The sequence below is a fragment of the Uloborus diversus genome, chromosome 9 (genome assembly GCF_026930045.1).
Source record: "Uloborus diversus isolate 005 chromosome 9, Udiv.v.3.1, whole genome shotgun sequence".
Taxonomy (NCBI): domain Eukaryota; kingdom Metazoa; phylum Arthropoda; class Arachnida; order Araneae; family Uloboridae; genus Uloborus; species Uloborus diversus.
Genome location: NC_072739.1, coordinates 139,634,545 through 139,652,810, shown reverse-complemented (window position 1 = coordinate 139,652,810; position 18,266 = coordinate 139,634,545). Strand labels below are relative to the sequence as shown.

At 35.8% G+C, this 18,266-nt stretch overlaps 1 protein-coding gene across 1 annotated transcript; it reads right to left on the bottom strand.

Moving 5' to 3' along the window:
* Positions 1 to 250: 250 nt before the first annotated feature.
* Positions 251 to 8,572, bottom strand: LOC129230532 (heterogeneous nuclear ribonucleoprotein A1, A2/B1 homolog). Its single transcript, XM_054864936.1, has 4 exons — positions 8,564 to 8,572; positions 6,068 to 6,286; positions 2,714 to 3,005; positions 251 to 273 (listed from the first exon to the last, which is right to left on the bottom strand). The coding sequence occupies exons 1-4, from the start codon at positions 8,570 to 8,572 to the stop codon at positions 251 to 253; spliced, it is 543 nt and encodes a 180-aa protein (XP_054720911.1).
* Between the last annotated feature and the right edge of the window lie 9,694 nt (positions 8,573 to 18,266).

Below are 18,266 nucleotides of genomic sequence, written 5' to 3'. Positions count from 1 at the left end.
ATAAATGTCTATAATCGCTTATACTAGTATACATATAAGCACTTATATACTCAGGTAGACACGTATATACGCGTACGTACTCGAGTAGATACTTACACACAAACATATGATATACAAGTATACACACAAACATATGATATAGAAGTATACAGAGTTTAAACATTTGGGCAAATTATTAAAAGGTGTTTGAGGAGATGATAAGAAGTAAGTTTCTTAAGGAACATATGGTCACAAACACAATGCTGACGCACTACATGCACGTAAAGCCAGAACCTAAAGGATGCAAAACAGGTCACAAATTTATTACACAAACACAATTTTACCAAACAATTTAGGTCTCAGGAAAGTTTTGATGAATTTTGCGGCCTGTAGCTGTAATACATGTGTGTAACAATCACAAAGCACTCTCGGTTGCAATAATGAGACTTTTGAAAAACTTTCTTCAGTCGCTGCGCCTTTGTTGCTATGCATGTATTTAGAGCTACTACAGGCCGTAACTTTTACCAACTGCACTAAATATTTCTTGAAAACTAAAATGTTGGGTAAAATCATCTTTCTGTAACAAATTTGTGATTTGTTTCGCATCCATCAGTTTCTGGCTTTGTGTGCATGTAGCGCGTCAACGAACGTAAATTCCTTATAATTCTTTGCTTCTTATCCTCCCCTCCCACACCCCTTAGATTTTTGCCCAAGAGCCAAGTTTACACGTATATATGCGTATATATTCGTGCTTCACAGTATATATTTGTAAGTAGACACGTACCAAACATGCACTTCATGTATCCACGAACTACTTCGTGTATACCCGTATATGTGTGTATGTACACTTATATGTGCGTGTATACGCCTACTGTACACGTATGTACTCAGGTATGCACGTATATACTCGAGATACAAGTGCATACACGCATATTATGTTCGTTTATACGCGTATTTACTCGTATATACACGTGACACGTATATACTCGTGTAGACACGTATACACTCTTGTAGGTAATCACGTAGACATGCTTATATAATCGTGTATACACGTATGAGTAGGCACGTGCATGCATGTATCTGATGTATACACGTATTTACTCATATATGAACGTGTTTACTAATGTTTACACTGCACGTATATACTCGTGTATACACACATATGCTTGTGCATATGCTTGTAACTATAAAAATAACCGAAAGATACAAATATTAAGGATGTTTAGAATAGTTTTGCATCTATTTTTTACTATGACTACTTTACCCCATGCTATGACCACTTTTCCCCTCCACATGGGGTAAAGTGGTCATAAATACAAAGGGAAAAGAAAGTGTTATAAAACTACTTTAATCTATATTCATTTTCCTAAAATTCAATGTATCGTGTTCTTTAATATTGCAATGTAAAATAAAAACAAAAAAAGTAAAAGTGTTTAAAGAATTTATTGTATTTATTATTCACCTAAGTTGAAAACATAGGATTTTATGTCCACTTTACCCCACCAGACCCTAGATAGAAACGATAACAGTGTGCATGGAAAAAAAAAAGTATGTAAAAGCAAAGCAAGGGTTTTTCATTATTGCAACCGGATTATACACATGCACGAGCAGACAGATCAATTGAAACATAGCAAGTTAGGTTTTACCGATTGGGGAAGAGGTTTCGTTCGAATAAAACTAGCTTGGTCACTCGTTTCGTGCTTAAGTAGTGTAGATCTAAAGTAGTAAGTAGTTTTTATTTAAAATTCAGTTTGTAGTGTAAATATGTTTCACCAGGTTTCGGTGACCTTGGAAGGTTTGATATCATTGAAAGGGGCAGGTGAGAAGGTGAGAAAGAAATATGAATGTCTACAAACAGATTTTTCACTTGTTAATTTAAAATGAGTGCTTTTACCTACGTCGAGTTTATTATTGTTGAAAAAAAAATTTTTTTTTTTTTTTTTTTTTTTTTTTTTTTTTTGCGAAAGAGTGAAACACCACTTATAAGCGAGAGTATACTGTAATTTGTTTCTGGAAACCTCCAAAATTTAATTGCATTATATAGAAGTGAGTCCAAGTTATAAAGTCATGCAACGGCACAAAGATCTAACTCATTGGGAGTCCTTATAAAGGCTTTTTGTGCAACAATAGGGTCGTTTCCGAAATTTTAAAAGTATTTTTTTTTTCTGAAAGACCATGCTTAAAAACATAGGATCTGATCACTTTTTAATTATTTTGACAAATATTAAAAAAAAAAAAAAATATTTTAATCGGTGCGCAGATTCAATTTTATTTTTTACACTTCTACACATAAAATCCAAGTGATGAAATGCTATTCACTGATGCCATTAGCGCAGAGCGCAATATTTAATTCGCCTTTTTACTCACATGTACTGGCAACGATATGGTTTATAGCAAGCGCAGAGAGCAATATTTCATTCTCTTCTGAACTATAATTAGCTGGAAACGCGGTAGACAGCAAGCGTCAGCATTCAACGCGCTAGTGGAGTACACGCCAAAGTTCATCACGTGTGGCGTCATAAAGAAAAATCGGACATTTAAAAAAAAATAGTTAAAAATTAAACGTTTTGAAAATTAAAAATTTTCCCCGCAAAATGTTTTTTTTTTAATTCTTTTTCTTTTTTTTTTCTTGCCATCAGTCAAAAGAAGTGCTTTTGACTGATGGAAACAACCCCATTGATGTGGCTCCGCGCATGATTACCGTGGAATCTTGACCCGAAAATGTCACGATTACCTTTTCCGACGGTAACGTCTTGTCCCTTGATGGCGTGCGTCGTCCCATGAAGCATCACTTTGTCGACAGGGTCGTAGTCTTCGAACTCGACGAAAGCGAATCCACGGGGTGTGTTCGTTCGTCGATCCACCATGAGTTCCACCTTGCGGACAAGACCGAAGCTGGAGAAATGCTCCTTCAATGTCCTTTCGTCCATTTCTGGTTTGAGTCCTCCCACGAAGAGACGGTTCACTGTCAGGAGGCCGTCGAACTCCTGGAAGCATTCTTTAGGGACAGCTCTCTTCACCGTCACCTGCGGCAGATAAATGAATTTTGCAGTTCTGTAGAGAATAGTTGCATTACTATTTAATAGGGGAAGGAGAGACCTTCGATTAAAGAAAATAAATTTTATGAAGACACCATATATAACTAAATTGTACGCGCACAAAATTATGTACATTTTCAAAGCTTTCATTAAACTAACTCCGTTCTAATGTCAATTTGGCTGATCAGTTGGCCTGGTGAAAAACACTTTAACTGTAGTGAAAAGCAAAATAGTTTAAGAAACTAAAAAAAACAGGCTTTCGTAGCAAAATGAACTAAAAAGTGAAAAATAATAAAAACCGTGGGGTGCTGTCTATTTACATTTTTGCTTGGACAACAAATGGAAGAAATTCAAGACCCCCCCCCCCACGCTTTTTTTGTATTACATTAAAATTAAGTGATTGGTCAACTACTATCATCCAAAGGTTGTTTTTTACTTTTTGGTTCATTTTGCTATGAAAGCGTGTTTTTTTAGTTTTTTAAACTATTATTTTGTTTTTCTGTTTTTTATTCTTATGTTGGATAATTATCAGGCAAAATTGCAATTACTTCTTTTTGTAAAAGTCTTAGTTGGGACTTAATTTGACGAAATTATTTATGAAACACGTGCAAGGGAATATCTAAAAGTTAAGACAAGGGCACCCCGATGGGAAGCTACTGTGAGTCATCGATGTATGTTTGCGGAAATTATATTTGAAAATTTGAGAGGCATTTGAATAAAAGTTTTGTTCAACAGTGGTCTGATCAGCAATGAATTTCCAATTGAAGGCTCACCTATATTTTGGCATGAAATTAGCTAAAAACAATTATATTCCATGTTCTAATTAACTTGGAACATTGGAACAAATTTTGTCTGATGCAGAAAAATTAAAGGTTTTTGTAGATATTTTTAAATAATTTTTGCGAGCATTTTTGAATGTATTTTTTTAAGTTTTTCCTTTTTCACATTGTTGGATTTATGCCAAAATATTGATTAAAATTGAAGGAAATTAACAATTAAAAAGTTAATTAATTAATTTGGTTATAGAATATTGCATTGTCATCGGGTCTGAGGTCGCGCGCCAAATTTCAAAAGAATCCGATCGCAGGAAGTGGGCGAAATTTGAGCTGCAAGATTCCGTTACAAGATACATACATACATACAGGTGAAGCTAATAAAAGCGTGTTAAAAACGAATAACAGTAATTATGAATTTCATTGCTTGAAGCATGGTCCCACTTAATTCTTATAGGCCGTGACAATCGCTGAAATGTATGGCAGCAAAGAGGGCGCTACACGGAACCCCCGTTTCCATTATGTTGCTATTGACTGATGGATGCAGGGGTTCTGTTCAGCGCCTCTTGCAGTCAAAATGGGTGACGTATAATCAAAAATAAAAACTTTGAAACGTTAACATTGATTGGTGGATGCATGAGCGGATCATAGTTGCATCGGTTTGACACATAAAAGTCATAAATTGTCAAGACCCGTTAAGCGTCAGCGTCGTCTTGTGGGGCCGTGCTTGAAGTCAACAAACCAATTAGATATTGAGAACGATGCCATTTAAAGACCATCTAAGAGCTCTTTTCTGGAGTCAAGAGGTCCCGAAGCTGGCGAGCGTAATCACCTGGACTTTTGATACGATCTAAAACTCCATGCACACGAAAACTACTACAAACAAACCATTTCAAGACTAACTGAAATAATCATCATTTTTTCTAGTACATCTCGGAAACGTACATTTTTTGTACGTATTCTCAGTTTTAGAGTTTTCACACGTCAACTTGTGATGATTAGATATTAGCCAAAGAGAAATAACCTCCTCGTCTTTGCTTATCTAGTGCATTCGCGGAGGCTGTCATCCATTCTTTCACATATCACCACTGTTGGTGGAAAGAATGCCTTGTCAGAACTTCCACATCAGTTTTCCATGAAAGGTCATGGACATTTTCGTCATTGCTGGGAACGACTTTCGCAACCATGACCTAGCGTTGAAGTATTTGATTCGGACTTCAGGATCAAAAAGTTCCTGGCTCTGATTGTCGCGTTAAAGATATGCTTCGTGATAGGAGTTGAGGTCTGCTGTGATACGTCGTCTTACTCTCATCGACCGAGTTTCCTCATTGAAGTTGTCTTGATAGTCTCTTTCCCAGTAAGGTTCAAACATAAAAGCTGATTGCCGTACAATTTTGTTGCTGTGATAGCGCGATGAGACTCTTTTGCCATTCCACAGAAACCACGGATTGTATGGAATTGGCAAGCGTCCAGTTAAGACAAGTGCATCTGAATGAGGGGGGAAAGTAAAAATTTTATGCGCGTGTTCCGTTTATTTGAATGACTCTGCTTAATTATGAGGCTAATATACATCTGCAAAAGCTGACAGCCCTAAAAACTAATAGATTCGTCCATTTACGTGTGTAAACCGGATGTTTGCCTTCCCATACAATCCGTGTTCAGAGAGTATCTGTTACTCAGTTATATCAATTACAAATTGAAGAACATGCTTCACCAGGAGAAAAGTTCCTTGTACAACATTACATTATTCGTTAAAAAACACATTTTAAAAGATTTTTTTATAAGTTTTCTGATTTCGGGAACAGGAAATGCTTTATGAGCATTGCCAAGAGGTTTGCAAGAGGATGTCCTTTTGGATTTTTTTTCATCGTAATAATTAATCGTGGTATTTGGCGATTACGTTTATGCTCTTAATTTTCGCCTAATGTGACGATGTCTGAATCCGATCCGATAACAGTAAAGTCGCGATATTTTGTAAGCATTGGAAATGTGCTTGTTTGGGCTATGAACTGGCTAAGTAAGGTACGCAGTATTGGCGAGTTTTCAAGAATCTTGTCGTTACTGCCATTCTACAAGTTCCACAATAAATAAAAAAATAAGGCCATCAGAAATCACAAAATGTTCCATGAGAGTGTAAAACAATCCGCCGAATGAGTAAAACAAGCCATTAATCAACATTTAAAATGTAAAACAATCCGCCATTCAAATTAGACAGCAATAATTATTGGCAATCTAGCCAAGCGACCATGGATACCGTAACTAGTAGTATAAACATACCTCGCACCCCTTGATGTGATGAGGCCTGCTGCTCTGGACCCTATCGACCGATATTATGTCTTCGAAGGTGATGAACCCGAATCCGCGCGACCGTCCGGTTTCTAGGTCGCGATGCACAGTACATCCGGTCAAGGTGCCGAACTTGCTGAAGTGGGCGCGCAAGTCCTCTTCGGTGATGCTGGGGTCCAGACCGCCCACAAAGAGTTTGCGGAAGCGAACCTAGGAGCAGGAAGAGGCACGGGTAAATATGTAGAATCGTTGAGGTTACAAAGATTTTCATCTCTTTCGGCTTCCTTGAGATTGTACAACTGCGCGAAAAAAAGTATCCTTTTACGTTATGGGGGGGGGGGGGGATTAGCACCACGTGGAACACTTGGAGCGTTCTCCTGTTTAGCCTCAAACTATTCAAACCAAAATGCTTATCCTTTTAAAAATTCATCTGTAGAAAAAAAAAAAGGACATACTTTTCTGTTAAAGGTGTTGGTTTGGCAACTTGTTTATTTTCCACTTTGGTGAAACTTATAGTTTAGTGACTTATAGAAAACTTCTTAAAGCGACTGGCGATATTTGCAAGTCTATGGCGACGGTAGACTTTAGAAATTAAAGTTGTTGAATGTCGCCAACTACGAATTTTTGGTTTGCAATAGCGATAAATAAGTTAATATCGCCAAAAAGTTTTCAAAAAATGCGCCCTTTGACGTACTTTTAACGGAAAAGTATCATAAAAAGTTTTGAAACCTTGTTATTATTACTTTTTTAAAAACGAGTTGTTACTTCACAGGTCGATCTCAGCACTTTTCAGCGGGTTTGAGATGCACGTTTTATTTTTATTTTCCTCTTCATAAACAAACATGGTAGCTACATGCAGTGATAATTCCCGTTGCTTTGAAAGTAGGAGTAAATCAGTCGCAAACGATAAAAACCTTCATTACACATGCTCTTCATTTTTCTGAAAAGATCTATGTGAAGATAATTGACAATCGCATTCGATTGTAGAATTTTCTAAGAGCACAAAGTTGTCACGAAAGAAAACTGAGTTAAATTCCAGAATGGGGGGCAAACTTTCCTTCGTCAAATTTTAAGAGCTCAATTGTTTTATTTTACGGTTGTCGCCATGATCATAGACCGCTCAACATTTCATGAATGAGTACAATACTTGATCCTAAAAGTTGCAGTAAAGACACTTTATTTCCTAAAATAGAAAACAAGCCTCTAAACGATGGCAACTATCAGTTTACTTCTTTTGAAAACTCTAGATGTCAACTTAACCGCAACGCTATGATCTGACCGATTAGAATTAGTCCAAAAGTAGTTATACTTCCGGTCTAGCAAAAGAAGAAGAGTTCTGAAATTCAAACTGAATGCTATTTTTCAGCTGACAGCGTTCGTGCTGGCGACAGCTCGATAAAGCATTCGTCAACGCAAAGTTTTCTACAACCGCAAAATAGGCAGCTAAATTTGTGAAGTTTCCAAGGATCAAGATTCATAGTTGACAATGAGTCCATTTTTCGATACTTCCGGATTTCTGTAAATTATAATGGAGTACGTAATCAGATTCTGGAATAAACTATTTCCTTTAACTGATATTTTCTGGATTTACGGCACTGGGTTTTCTGCAATTCAGGGGATATTTCGATAGCTGAGCACTGGCACTGATCTTAAAATTTTAAGCAATAATCCTCTCATTCTGGCAAAACCTATCAGAAAGGATAAAACACTTTAGCTCTTAGTTTTTGGCGTCAAAAACTTTGGTGACTAATGAAAAAATCGCCATGAATCTCAGTTATCAAAACCTGTTATGATTCGCATAAATTGCTTAAACATAAAAAATGAGTGCCACAGGCCGTTAAAAGAAGGTTAATTGGTTGTATAGGTTTTAATGGCGCAAGAACTTTAGTAGGCTACACTGCTCCTAACGATAGTTATAAGATAGACAAAAGGGCGATAAAGTAACAAAAAATTCAATAACTGATCGAATTTTTTTTTTTGCTTTCGCCAAATTTTATAGCACCATTGACTAAGCGCGAATGTTTTTGGTCTTGTCAATGTTGCAAGAATGCAACGATTGTAGCCCGAAATTTAGCTATTGCTCTGAAATTTCAGCTATCGAACTATCCCCCCGTTTATGTACAGGTTTAAAGAAGAAAAAAACAAACCCTACTGTCAATGTTACGGGAACACCCTCAGTGCAAAATCTTAGATTTTTCTGTCATATCTGATAATCGAAATCTCAGAACGTAATAAAGGAAGATTTCAATAGTTTGGAGTTTGGTGATCTTTATTTGATAAAATTTTTGTTCCAATGCATGCGTGAGGAATATTTTCCTTAGCAGACGTAGACAAAGAGTACATAAATATCTATTTGCTTTGGGCTGCCAAGAGCAGCAGGGCTACCAAAATAATATTATTCACGCCAAACTTTTTACTTCAGTGACTAATTCCCAACCATCAAAATATCCCTAGTAATAATTAAAATCTGATGATAAAACTTCCTACCTGTATCATATTCGATGTTTGTCCTTGTCTTTTGAATTGCGCAATCCAATCTGGCACCTATTCTTTTTTGTTAGAATAATGGGCGAAATTGGCTCAAATTATGGAGTTTCTAAAATTTTAACAGTGAAAAATATTGCATTGATTAATAAAAACAAATATGTTGTGAATCTGCAGTTTAAATCGAAAGTCACTATAAATTAAGAAATGATACGATTTATGACTCGTGATTGATGCACATAAAATACTGAAATTGATTTCGACAATTCATGCAAAGGCCATTATGAAACTTGGATTATTTTAAGCGTTCAAAATGTTAAGTGTTACCGCGTTTTGCCAAGATGACACTGGAGACATTGTTTATAGTGTGGTTTTGCTTCGCACTAAAATAAATCATTGCATGCGGCTAAATTTAAAAAAGCTATTCAGTATAAAAATATATATATACGTATATTCGGCTCTATTTCAACCTTAGTTATGAGCAATAACTGTATCAAAAATTGAATCCTACGCTCATGGGGATGATTTCATTCAAGATGAGCGTTTTGTTTTGTTTACATTCTGATAACGATTCTGAATAAAAATAATTTTGATGCTATTTCTTTTAGACCGAAACAGGTATGATTTCTGGATTTCCTATTGAAACCGATAACCTTCAATCGAAATAATCTCAATTTTAGTGCCCTTTACAATACACAATATATTAAACTATCAAGTAAATTTGAATGGGCATTACAATTTCATTATGACGGCATTGGGTACTTTAGATAACTTTCCGTTAAAAGTATTTGGCGAAAAGCAGTCAAACTCTCAATAACTCGAAATACCAAGAGACCGGCTAGAATTTTCGAGTTATCGGAAGTTCCTTTCCGAGCCTTCTTAAAAGTAATTTTTATTTTATTTTAAAGGAATAGTGCATAATAGATTGACTGCAACACATATAGTTTGAAGAAAGTTAATCATTAGTACTACATAAAAATGTTTTTAAACAGAATAACTTTTATCAGCAGTGTATTCAAATTATTTTGAAAGCTCATTTAATTACTATTGTTTACGTCCTGGGTACAGTTTCTTGACTTTAGTTCGCATTGCTTTTAAACGTTTTTTGTCCTAATAGCACAATTTTTTGAGAATGAAACTTTTTTCAATTTTTGCCTAATTTTCAAGTTTTTCAAAGATCAGTCAATGAAGTTTTAGGTCGTTAGCCGAGGCAAAAAATTGCCTAATCGGATACTTTTCAAGATATCTTGTAACACTGTGCTCATTGTGAGAGACTATTGTAAATAAGTTATCCCTCTCCTACAAGCTGATATAAGGAGAACAATGTGCTAAAGGAGAAAATCAACTTTCTTTTTTTTTTGGCTGCATTTTTTTGCATAAGATGGAAACGAAATCTTCGTTAAAGCTTCGACTTAAAGGGAGTACATTCGAGATATAGAGACAACTTTGTATTTAAAACACTTAATTATTTTGGGACCAAATGAAAACTTCGAGATAAAAAAACATTCGAGTTATAAGTTTTCGAGTTATCGAGATTCGACAGTATTTCTATAATTGGGATTTTGACACGGTCGTCGAATTCTTGGCCACAATAATGTATTTAAGCATCACCCTATTCTCTCCATTGCTTTATGGTAATCCTGTGCGACTAGATAATTTCCCTTCTCTTGGTTTCCGTAAGAAAAGGGAAAATGTTCTTCGTGTGGATATCGGTGCCAAAATTTGCCGACAGAGGATAAATCGCTTTACCTCCCAACTATCGAAATCTCCATTTTCCCACCAGCAGAGTTATGTAACTTAGACGCTTTAAGTTTTCAAATATCTTGAGAGAACACTCAGTGCAAAAAATCCGTTAAAATATAAGAATTCCATCAAATAAATAAATATGGCCCCAAAAATTAATATGTAAATGAATAAAAATAAAACTTTCTATAAAGTTTGAAATAATGTGTCAAATAAAGGGAAAAAAAAACAACCTTTAACCCTATATACAGTGACTCCCAAAAGTCTTCGTACACCTACGACTTTCAACGAAATAGTCCCCAATCAATTGGTTAGAATTAATATTTCAGAATAGGTATTTTATTATAAGATCTATGATCATTTTTCAACAAAACTACATGAAAAGTTTTTAAAAAATATTAAAACTTAATTTTTTTTAAATCAAAAACCAAAAAGTGCCGGAAATTTTATCTCACAAAAGTCTTCGTACACTTTATAAAATGTCCATGTATTATTGAATAATCTAACTTTTGATTAAGTTATTAATTAGTAGAATATCATACAGTATTCATAACACCTTTTAAACGTCTGGGAATAGATTTCATTCTTTTTTTTCTTCTTTTTTTTTGCGTAATTTCTGAGTAAGTGTTCTACCACACTTCGAGTCTTAATGTTTCTAGCTCTATTTTCGTTTTAAAGCCCTATTTTCGTAATCTAGCCTCCAGATATCTTTAAATACGTTACATTAAGTTAAAATCTGGAGATTTAGGGGGTATTTTCTAAACTTTAGGACAATTTCGTGGCACTAGACGCAAATGTTGAAAACCGTGTGCTTCTTATCGTTATCTTGATAAAAAACAGAGTTGTTTCCAATAACCAAATTTTTGACTAAGAGTTCAAAATTGGTTTTTTAAATATTTAAAGGAACAGCATGATTCATTATTTCATCAAAAAATTACAAATTACCAAGTCCTGATACTGATATGCACCCTCACACTAGAACACCTCCACCGTCCTGATTAACTGATCCAAATAAGTTCTTAAGATTAAGTGCCTAATTTTTTCTTCTACTTACAGTTGTACAACAATTTAACCAAAAATGTTTAATTAATTTTATCTGTAAGTAAGACGTGATTCTAAAACGTTTATAGCTTATTTATAATTGATTTTGCGACGAAAAGCGTAAGCTTTTCTGTTTTTCGCACGACCAAGAAAATTTCTGCGGGAAGAGGTCCCATTTAATCCAGCTAATCAGAGAACTTGGCGAACAATTTTAGGTGAAAATTAAATGTAATATGTTTCATTTAACTCTGCAGAAACGTTTACAGCACTCAAATGTGTATTTTTCATAATTTTTTTAACTTTAAATCTCCGAACACGTTTTGTCACCTTTCCCGGTTGACCTTTTCTTACCTTGTTTTCGGTCCGATTCCTTTCTTTAAAGCATTTTATCAAGCACTTTACTACACAAACAAATAAATTAACTAATTTAGAGACACATCAAACCAATTTACCACTACTGTGGGGAAAAATTAAAATTTTGAATTGTGTTAGCGGTTTTTTACGAATACCAGCCATTTTACACTAATAAGCACAATATTAAGGAATAAATAAACAAAAAATTAAAGCCAAATGACTTAAAAGGGTCAACACAATGCAAAAATATTAATAAAACGGCATATGATAATTTTAATCATGAATTTATTCGAAAATATTTGAGTGTACGATGACTTTTGTGGCGTGTTATTTCTCTGTATTTTCGTTTTCTGACCCATTTCAAAAAGAAGATCCGTCAATATTTTGGAAAAACCAATAGGTTGGATTTAGAATGATATAGGAATGATGTGAAAAAATATTGGACTTCATATTCGAGTTCAGTTTCGAGTTATTTTGGTTTTACTAAAAAATTTCAAAGTGTACGAACACTTTTGGGAGCCACTGTATATAAAAATGGAGTTTGGTAAATTTGTTCCCTAAGATCTCAGAAACTACCCGGCAGATTTGGCTGAAACTTTCACCGTTTGTTCAGTTTAGTACTGGGAAGGTTTATAGACCAGTTCGAAAAAAAAAAAAAAAAAAACCGATTGATAGTTCCCTTTTTATTCCAATTTTAGTCCCAATTTTCGCATAAATGTCCCAATATGGGGGTGGAAAAAACATGCACATATTAACATTATATGTCCATCGAAAGCGCCAATTTTTCTGCTGAAGATAGCATCTGTTCGAAGTTTCTAAGTTGTATAAAAAACGAGTTATGAGCTTTTTTGTTCCCTGTTCGAAGGCTTTCATCAACCCAAGTCATTATTTAGTGTGTCATCTCAACTCCCAAGAATTGTTGTATTGTTGAATATTTTTGCGTTTTTTCTGACTTTTTGAGGCTTTTCTGAAGTCAAATCTTAATGTAACGTTTTTCCACAAGATTGGCTAAAAATAAATAGATTTGGCTGATCATTTTACTTTTAAACGGAACTTATGTAATTAATGGTATATTATTATTATGTATGTTGATTGGACACATGCTCATATCCAACCAACCAGCAGAAATATCGCCAGAATTTTTTCAGAAAGATTTCAATAGCTGATGCATTTGGCAGTTTTTTCCACTGTCACTGTTTTTGAGCCCAAAGACTACGTAATAATGTTTCTCAACTTTCACCATATAAACAAAATATTGCCAATCAAAGATACTTAAAAAAAAAAAAATACTTTGTAAAAATAATTCAACAACTAAATTAGGCAAATCCATAACCGCACAAAAACTTGCATTAATTTTTCTTTTTGCACGATTTCAAACAATCGCCAAATTTTACTACTTATTTTGGAAACATTTCGGATGAAACCGTTTAGTGCCATTTTATTTTGACCAAAAGTATCTCAGCATCTGGCAACAATATTTCTATAATAAAAATTAGTAAGGAGGGGGAGTATTATCGAAAGTGTCCCAAAATGATTCTCGCAAATTTGGTAAGATTTTAAACCGCACCAAGTGCCCACAAAAATTGAAATTTCCCAAAATAACTAAAGAAAGTGTAAGGGGAACACGGGCGACTACATTTTTTAAAACAGTTCGTACATCAATAGCCATACAGAGAAGGTTTTAGATCAAAAAAAAAGCACTAACAGATAAATCTTTTTAAACATGTAAAGTTTAATTTCATATTTCGGAAATTCTTCAAATTTGTATATGCTTAAATGTCGTGCTTACGTTTCGAATTGAATACTTACTTATTGCTATTTTAGTTTGATGAGTAAGGAAGAAGCTCGAATTTTAATCACGTCAAAAAGGTTTGTTTTAAATTCTTTCGCCTCAAACATGAAACAAGGGCAAGTAACTATTGTTTCTCATAATTATTACTGACCCAGTCAACGCCAGGTATTTTTGCTAGTAACCTATAAAATCCATTAAAATGCAAAATAATCCGCCAAATACGTTATTTGTCACCAATTTCGTCAAGCAACCATGTTACCGTAACTCCACTCGTTCGAAGCTGTTACACAAACTTGAAAAAACAAATTGAAATAAATGTAGAGTAATGGAATGAAGAATGTCATTAAAAATCTGACTAAGTTGCTAGCAAATCTGACTAATTTCCATGTCAACTACAGAGGTTCCGTAGCGGTTGGCAAATTTTGGGATACTTGCTAAAGATGGAAATCTTTCGGGACCACGAAAAATTCTGGCATTGAGGAATGCCATTAGCAGTCTTATTGCCATGACACCACTGGAAATAAATGACTTTGAACAATGTTTAGTTTCACGTCGCGTCTATGGATTTGCACGCTAGAGGAGGTACATATCAGGACGATCGATATCATCACCAAACCCTGGAAGTGCATACCGTGTCAGTAAAGGCAAATACAGTAAACTCCCGATTATCCGCGGAATAGGGTGGCATGGTAACCGCGGATAAGCGAAAACCGCGGATAATCAGAATAATAATTAAAAAAACGATACTATTGTATACACTAGCTAAAAAATATGAATAACACTCACACATACAATTAAATTTTTGTTAAAAACATTGCTAAATTCCATTTGATAACATTGAAAGTAAAAAATATACATATGTAAAAGCTAAAAACGAACAATAACACGATCAAAAGTTTTAATATTATTTAATGACTGTTAAAAAAACTAGTGAAAGGACCCGCGGATAACCCGACCGCCGATAATCGGGAGTTTACTGTAATTGGTTAATAGTTAAGAAGGATGGTAAAATAAAAATTGCATCCTGATCTATGTTACTCTGTTCATTGTTGTTTGAAAATGGGTATATCATTATGCCGGACCTAGTGTTCTCCGGCATATGTTTTTTGCTTGGATCAGTGTCAGATACATAGGGGGGGGGGGCATGACCCCCCCCCCTCTTCACCAAATCCACGATAATATTTGAATGTTTGCTTGAAAAAACAAAAAAAAAAAAAAAAAACATGATCTTTGACCATTACATGAAGGGGTGGATAGAATGAGGGGAGGGGATCATAACCCCCCCCCCCTTCAATCTGCAGCAATACTTTGTAATTTGTTATAAGGTCCATTGCGTTCGAGTAGTGAAAATGACTGCTTTAAAAAAAATGAAAACCTGACCGAAACCATATGAAAAAGTAAATAATTTGAATTCCTTTTTTTTGGGGGGGGGGGTATAGAAGCTAGTTACTTTTGGTTTATTCTATTATAATTAATATGCAATAACCTTTTAATTACCTCAGTTAGTTAATTTTTAATCATTACTTTTACGCTTCAGACCCAGTTCTATAAATTTTGGGTTTCACTAAAATTATCATCAGTCCCTACCCGCTCACCAGATGGCCAAAAACCAGCTTTTTTTAAATTACTGTTTTGTCAACTGACTCTTGTCGTATCTGAGGTGCCTATTATATTCTAAGTCGCTATGTTAATTTGAACTGGATTAAAAAAATTTCAGCAGAAAAAAAAAATTCAAAGTTCACCTTTAGAACAGGAAATTGCAATCACTGTCCCTTCACGGTTTTTACAAGATGAATCCCAAAAGTCAAACCAAATTATTTATTTTGATTATTATTGTTATCATTTTAATTAAATTTAACCTAAGTTCAAGAAAATTGCCATACGTAAGACTACATTCTTGAGTCTGACACCCCCCTGCCCCTAAAATGAAATCCTGTATCCGCCCCTGGTGTAGATTAAGCAAAGTTGATATTTTCCCGAGGCACAATCTTCTATAACTACAGCGTTTTTTTCAGAAATATTATTTTAGATATTGAATGGGTCTCTTTTCCAAAAGTAAAAAAAACTTAGAAGAAAAACCTCCAAAAGGCTCATCTTCAGGAACTGAAAAATTGACTGAAGAAAAGCCTCTAACAGACTCACCTTCAGGAGCTGAAAAATTGACTGTCGCTGTTCAGTCTGACGAGGAAGATATTGATCGTCATTTTACAGATGATGAAAAAGAACAGTCACCAAAAAAGGGCTCAGAGGATGATCAGTCCGACAGTGAAGAGTCTCCACAAGTAGATGGTCCATCGACTTCCAAAAAGTCTAAACGAAAGGATAACTCGCCTGATTCCAAAGAGTTTCCACGGTCAAAGAGTTTGGATACTCCCGAGCCTCATCAGTACCATTCGTCTCTCGATGACACGATGCCGAAATCACCAGAAAAAAGTAACCCAAGCCCTGGTTCCGATGTTGTGTTGAATCCTGAGGGCCGTCCGATTTCACCGGTAAGCAAACCTACATTATACTTCTCTAAATAATCGGCCAGTTTAGATTTTGGACGCTTTATCGAACTTCTAAACATACTTGAAATTTTATCCTGGAGGTTCAGCGGCGGCGGCGTAAGGAACATGTACGAGCACGTGTTTCTATATACCCCATTTTTACTTAAAATATAATGATGTTGCCAATGGACTGGCTAAGAAGTGCTCCCCCTTGCCGCAATATTTTGCTGAACCTTTCACATTCCGTAAAATTTTCTACAGAAGTAGGACACTATTAACACCTCCTGGAAACAACCGCCAAATCATTCTTAGTATCTTGCCTCTGACCCTGGGGGTGCTCTGGGCTTTGAAGGTGACAGAGAGGGCCAGGCAATTTTGTCTGGGTTGGGTTTTTGGCCACCTAAGGTCACTAAAATTCTACCATAGTACCAAGGTTTTCTTCAAGTGTGCCAAATGCATTGAAAGCGAGACCACCATGAAGCACCTGCTCTGTTGCGTTGCCTTGTTGCATGATGCATGAGGGCACACTACAATAGAACTGGTCTCTGGAGTTGGAGAGATTGATTTCAGATCAGTGAGGATTAGCAAGGAGTCGGCGCATCAGCTGAAGATCATCCATTTTGGATCGCAGCGCGTGTTTGAGTGGTGCCTTTTCTGGCGAGTTATCGCGTTTGGTGACTTTTCACTGCAAGCAATTATATGCGGCACGTGAATTTGTTATTGAATTAAATATCATTTTTGGTCAATTTGGCAAAACCCGAAACTTTTATCTGTTAACCTTAGCTCTGCAACAATGAAAACTCCGATCCAAAATGGCTAAACTTAAGCTGATGCGTCGACCTGTACATACAGGGTGTAACAGTACAGCGTTTGCAGACTTTCAGGGCAGATAAAGTACACCTAGATCATAAGAAATCACATAGCAATGCGTGGTCGGAAACGCTTTCCTGACGCGATAGTGACAACACAAAGTACAAGAAAGACAGGACACAAATAAGAGGAAAAGACATGTTTGTTATTTCTAATACAGCAAAAATACTGGTAAGTTTTTGTCTGGTGTACATGATAGACGTCGTTACGTATACCGAAGCGTCAGATGACGGTTCATGCACACACGCGGTTTTTGTTGCCGCACTCGCTTTTACGTTCGATCTTCAATGCGACGAAACTGTGAGGGTCCAGGATCGTAATTTCGAACACCAACTTTGATGACGATCATTGGCACCTTCATGTCCTTTTTCTTAGTTTTTTGCTGTACTAAGAACAATAACCATGTTTTCTTTTCTTGTTCGTGTCTTGTCTTTTTGATGATTTGTGTCGTCACTACCGCGTCAGGAAAGCGTTTCCGATCATGCATTGCTGTGTGATTTCCCATCATCTTGGTGTACTCTATCTGCCCTGAAAGTCTGTAAACGTTGTACTGTTACACCCTGTATAGCGACTCTAGCAAGGAGAAGAGGGAGAACGTGTTTCTGTAGTTTTCGTTGCCTTTTTAATAAAATATGTCGTACTAAACTATTAGTGAATGAACAAGGTTAGACAATCTGTGGACGACATTATAAAAAGTCTGTGTATTTTCAATCCACTGCGTAACTCAGCAGACAAAAAACAAAAGTCACTCTCGCAGAAATCGTGATTCATCTCTTAATACGTGAAATACACCGCCAGCTCAGTCATTTCAAGCCGAGGACTGCAGTTTCTTGCTTATTAGCACTCATTAGCCCGGCACAGGAAATCTCCAGCTCAGTCACTTTCCTATGCCGGGCTGATGAGTGCTAATAAGCACGAAACTGCAGTCCTCGACTGGAAATGACTGAGCTGGCGGTGTATTTCACATATTATTGCTTTAGCCCTGGCTAATGGGCGTTAATTTACTGAACATCTCTTAATAGTCTGTAACTCCGATTCTCAAATACGTAACAATCTAGACTGGGTTCAGAAATGTTTTCACAATGCTTGGTATCCATTTTATGCCAGTCGACGAGGATTTAACTGCGCAAATCCTTTAAATTGCTAGGTTGCTGCTTCCAGTGTTTTACAAAAAGTTCCTCCATGTCTCACATATTTTCTCAAATCATGTGATTTTGTTGGTGGATCGAGATGTAACAGTGTGTGTACGTGCTCATAAAATCGTGCATGTATTCTTCCAGCACCCATACTTTGCTACTGAAATCTTGAAAATACACTCCTGTTTGTGAAAATTGCAACACCACGAAGGACTAACGCGAGTGAGCTGAAAATTGCAGGAAATGTAAAGATGCAAATGATTAGAATTGCAGACATGCGT

What these genes read in the sequence shown, in the direction of transcription:
- LOC129230532 (XM_054864936.1), bottom strand. An exon ending in ATCACATCAAGGGGTGCGAG is followed by an intron (nt 3,006 to 6,067) that starts GTATGTTTATAC and finishes TATCTGCCGCAG; the next exon opens with GTGACGGTGAAGAGAGCTGT. An exon ending in AGACGTTACCGTCGGAAAAG is followed by an intron (nt 274 to 2,713) that starts GTAATCGTGACA and finishes TGCATCCTTTAG; the next exon opens with GTTCTGGCTTTACGTGCATG.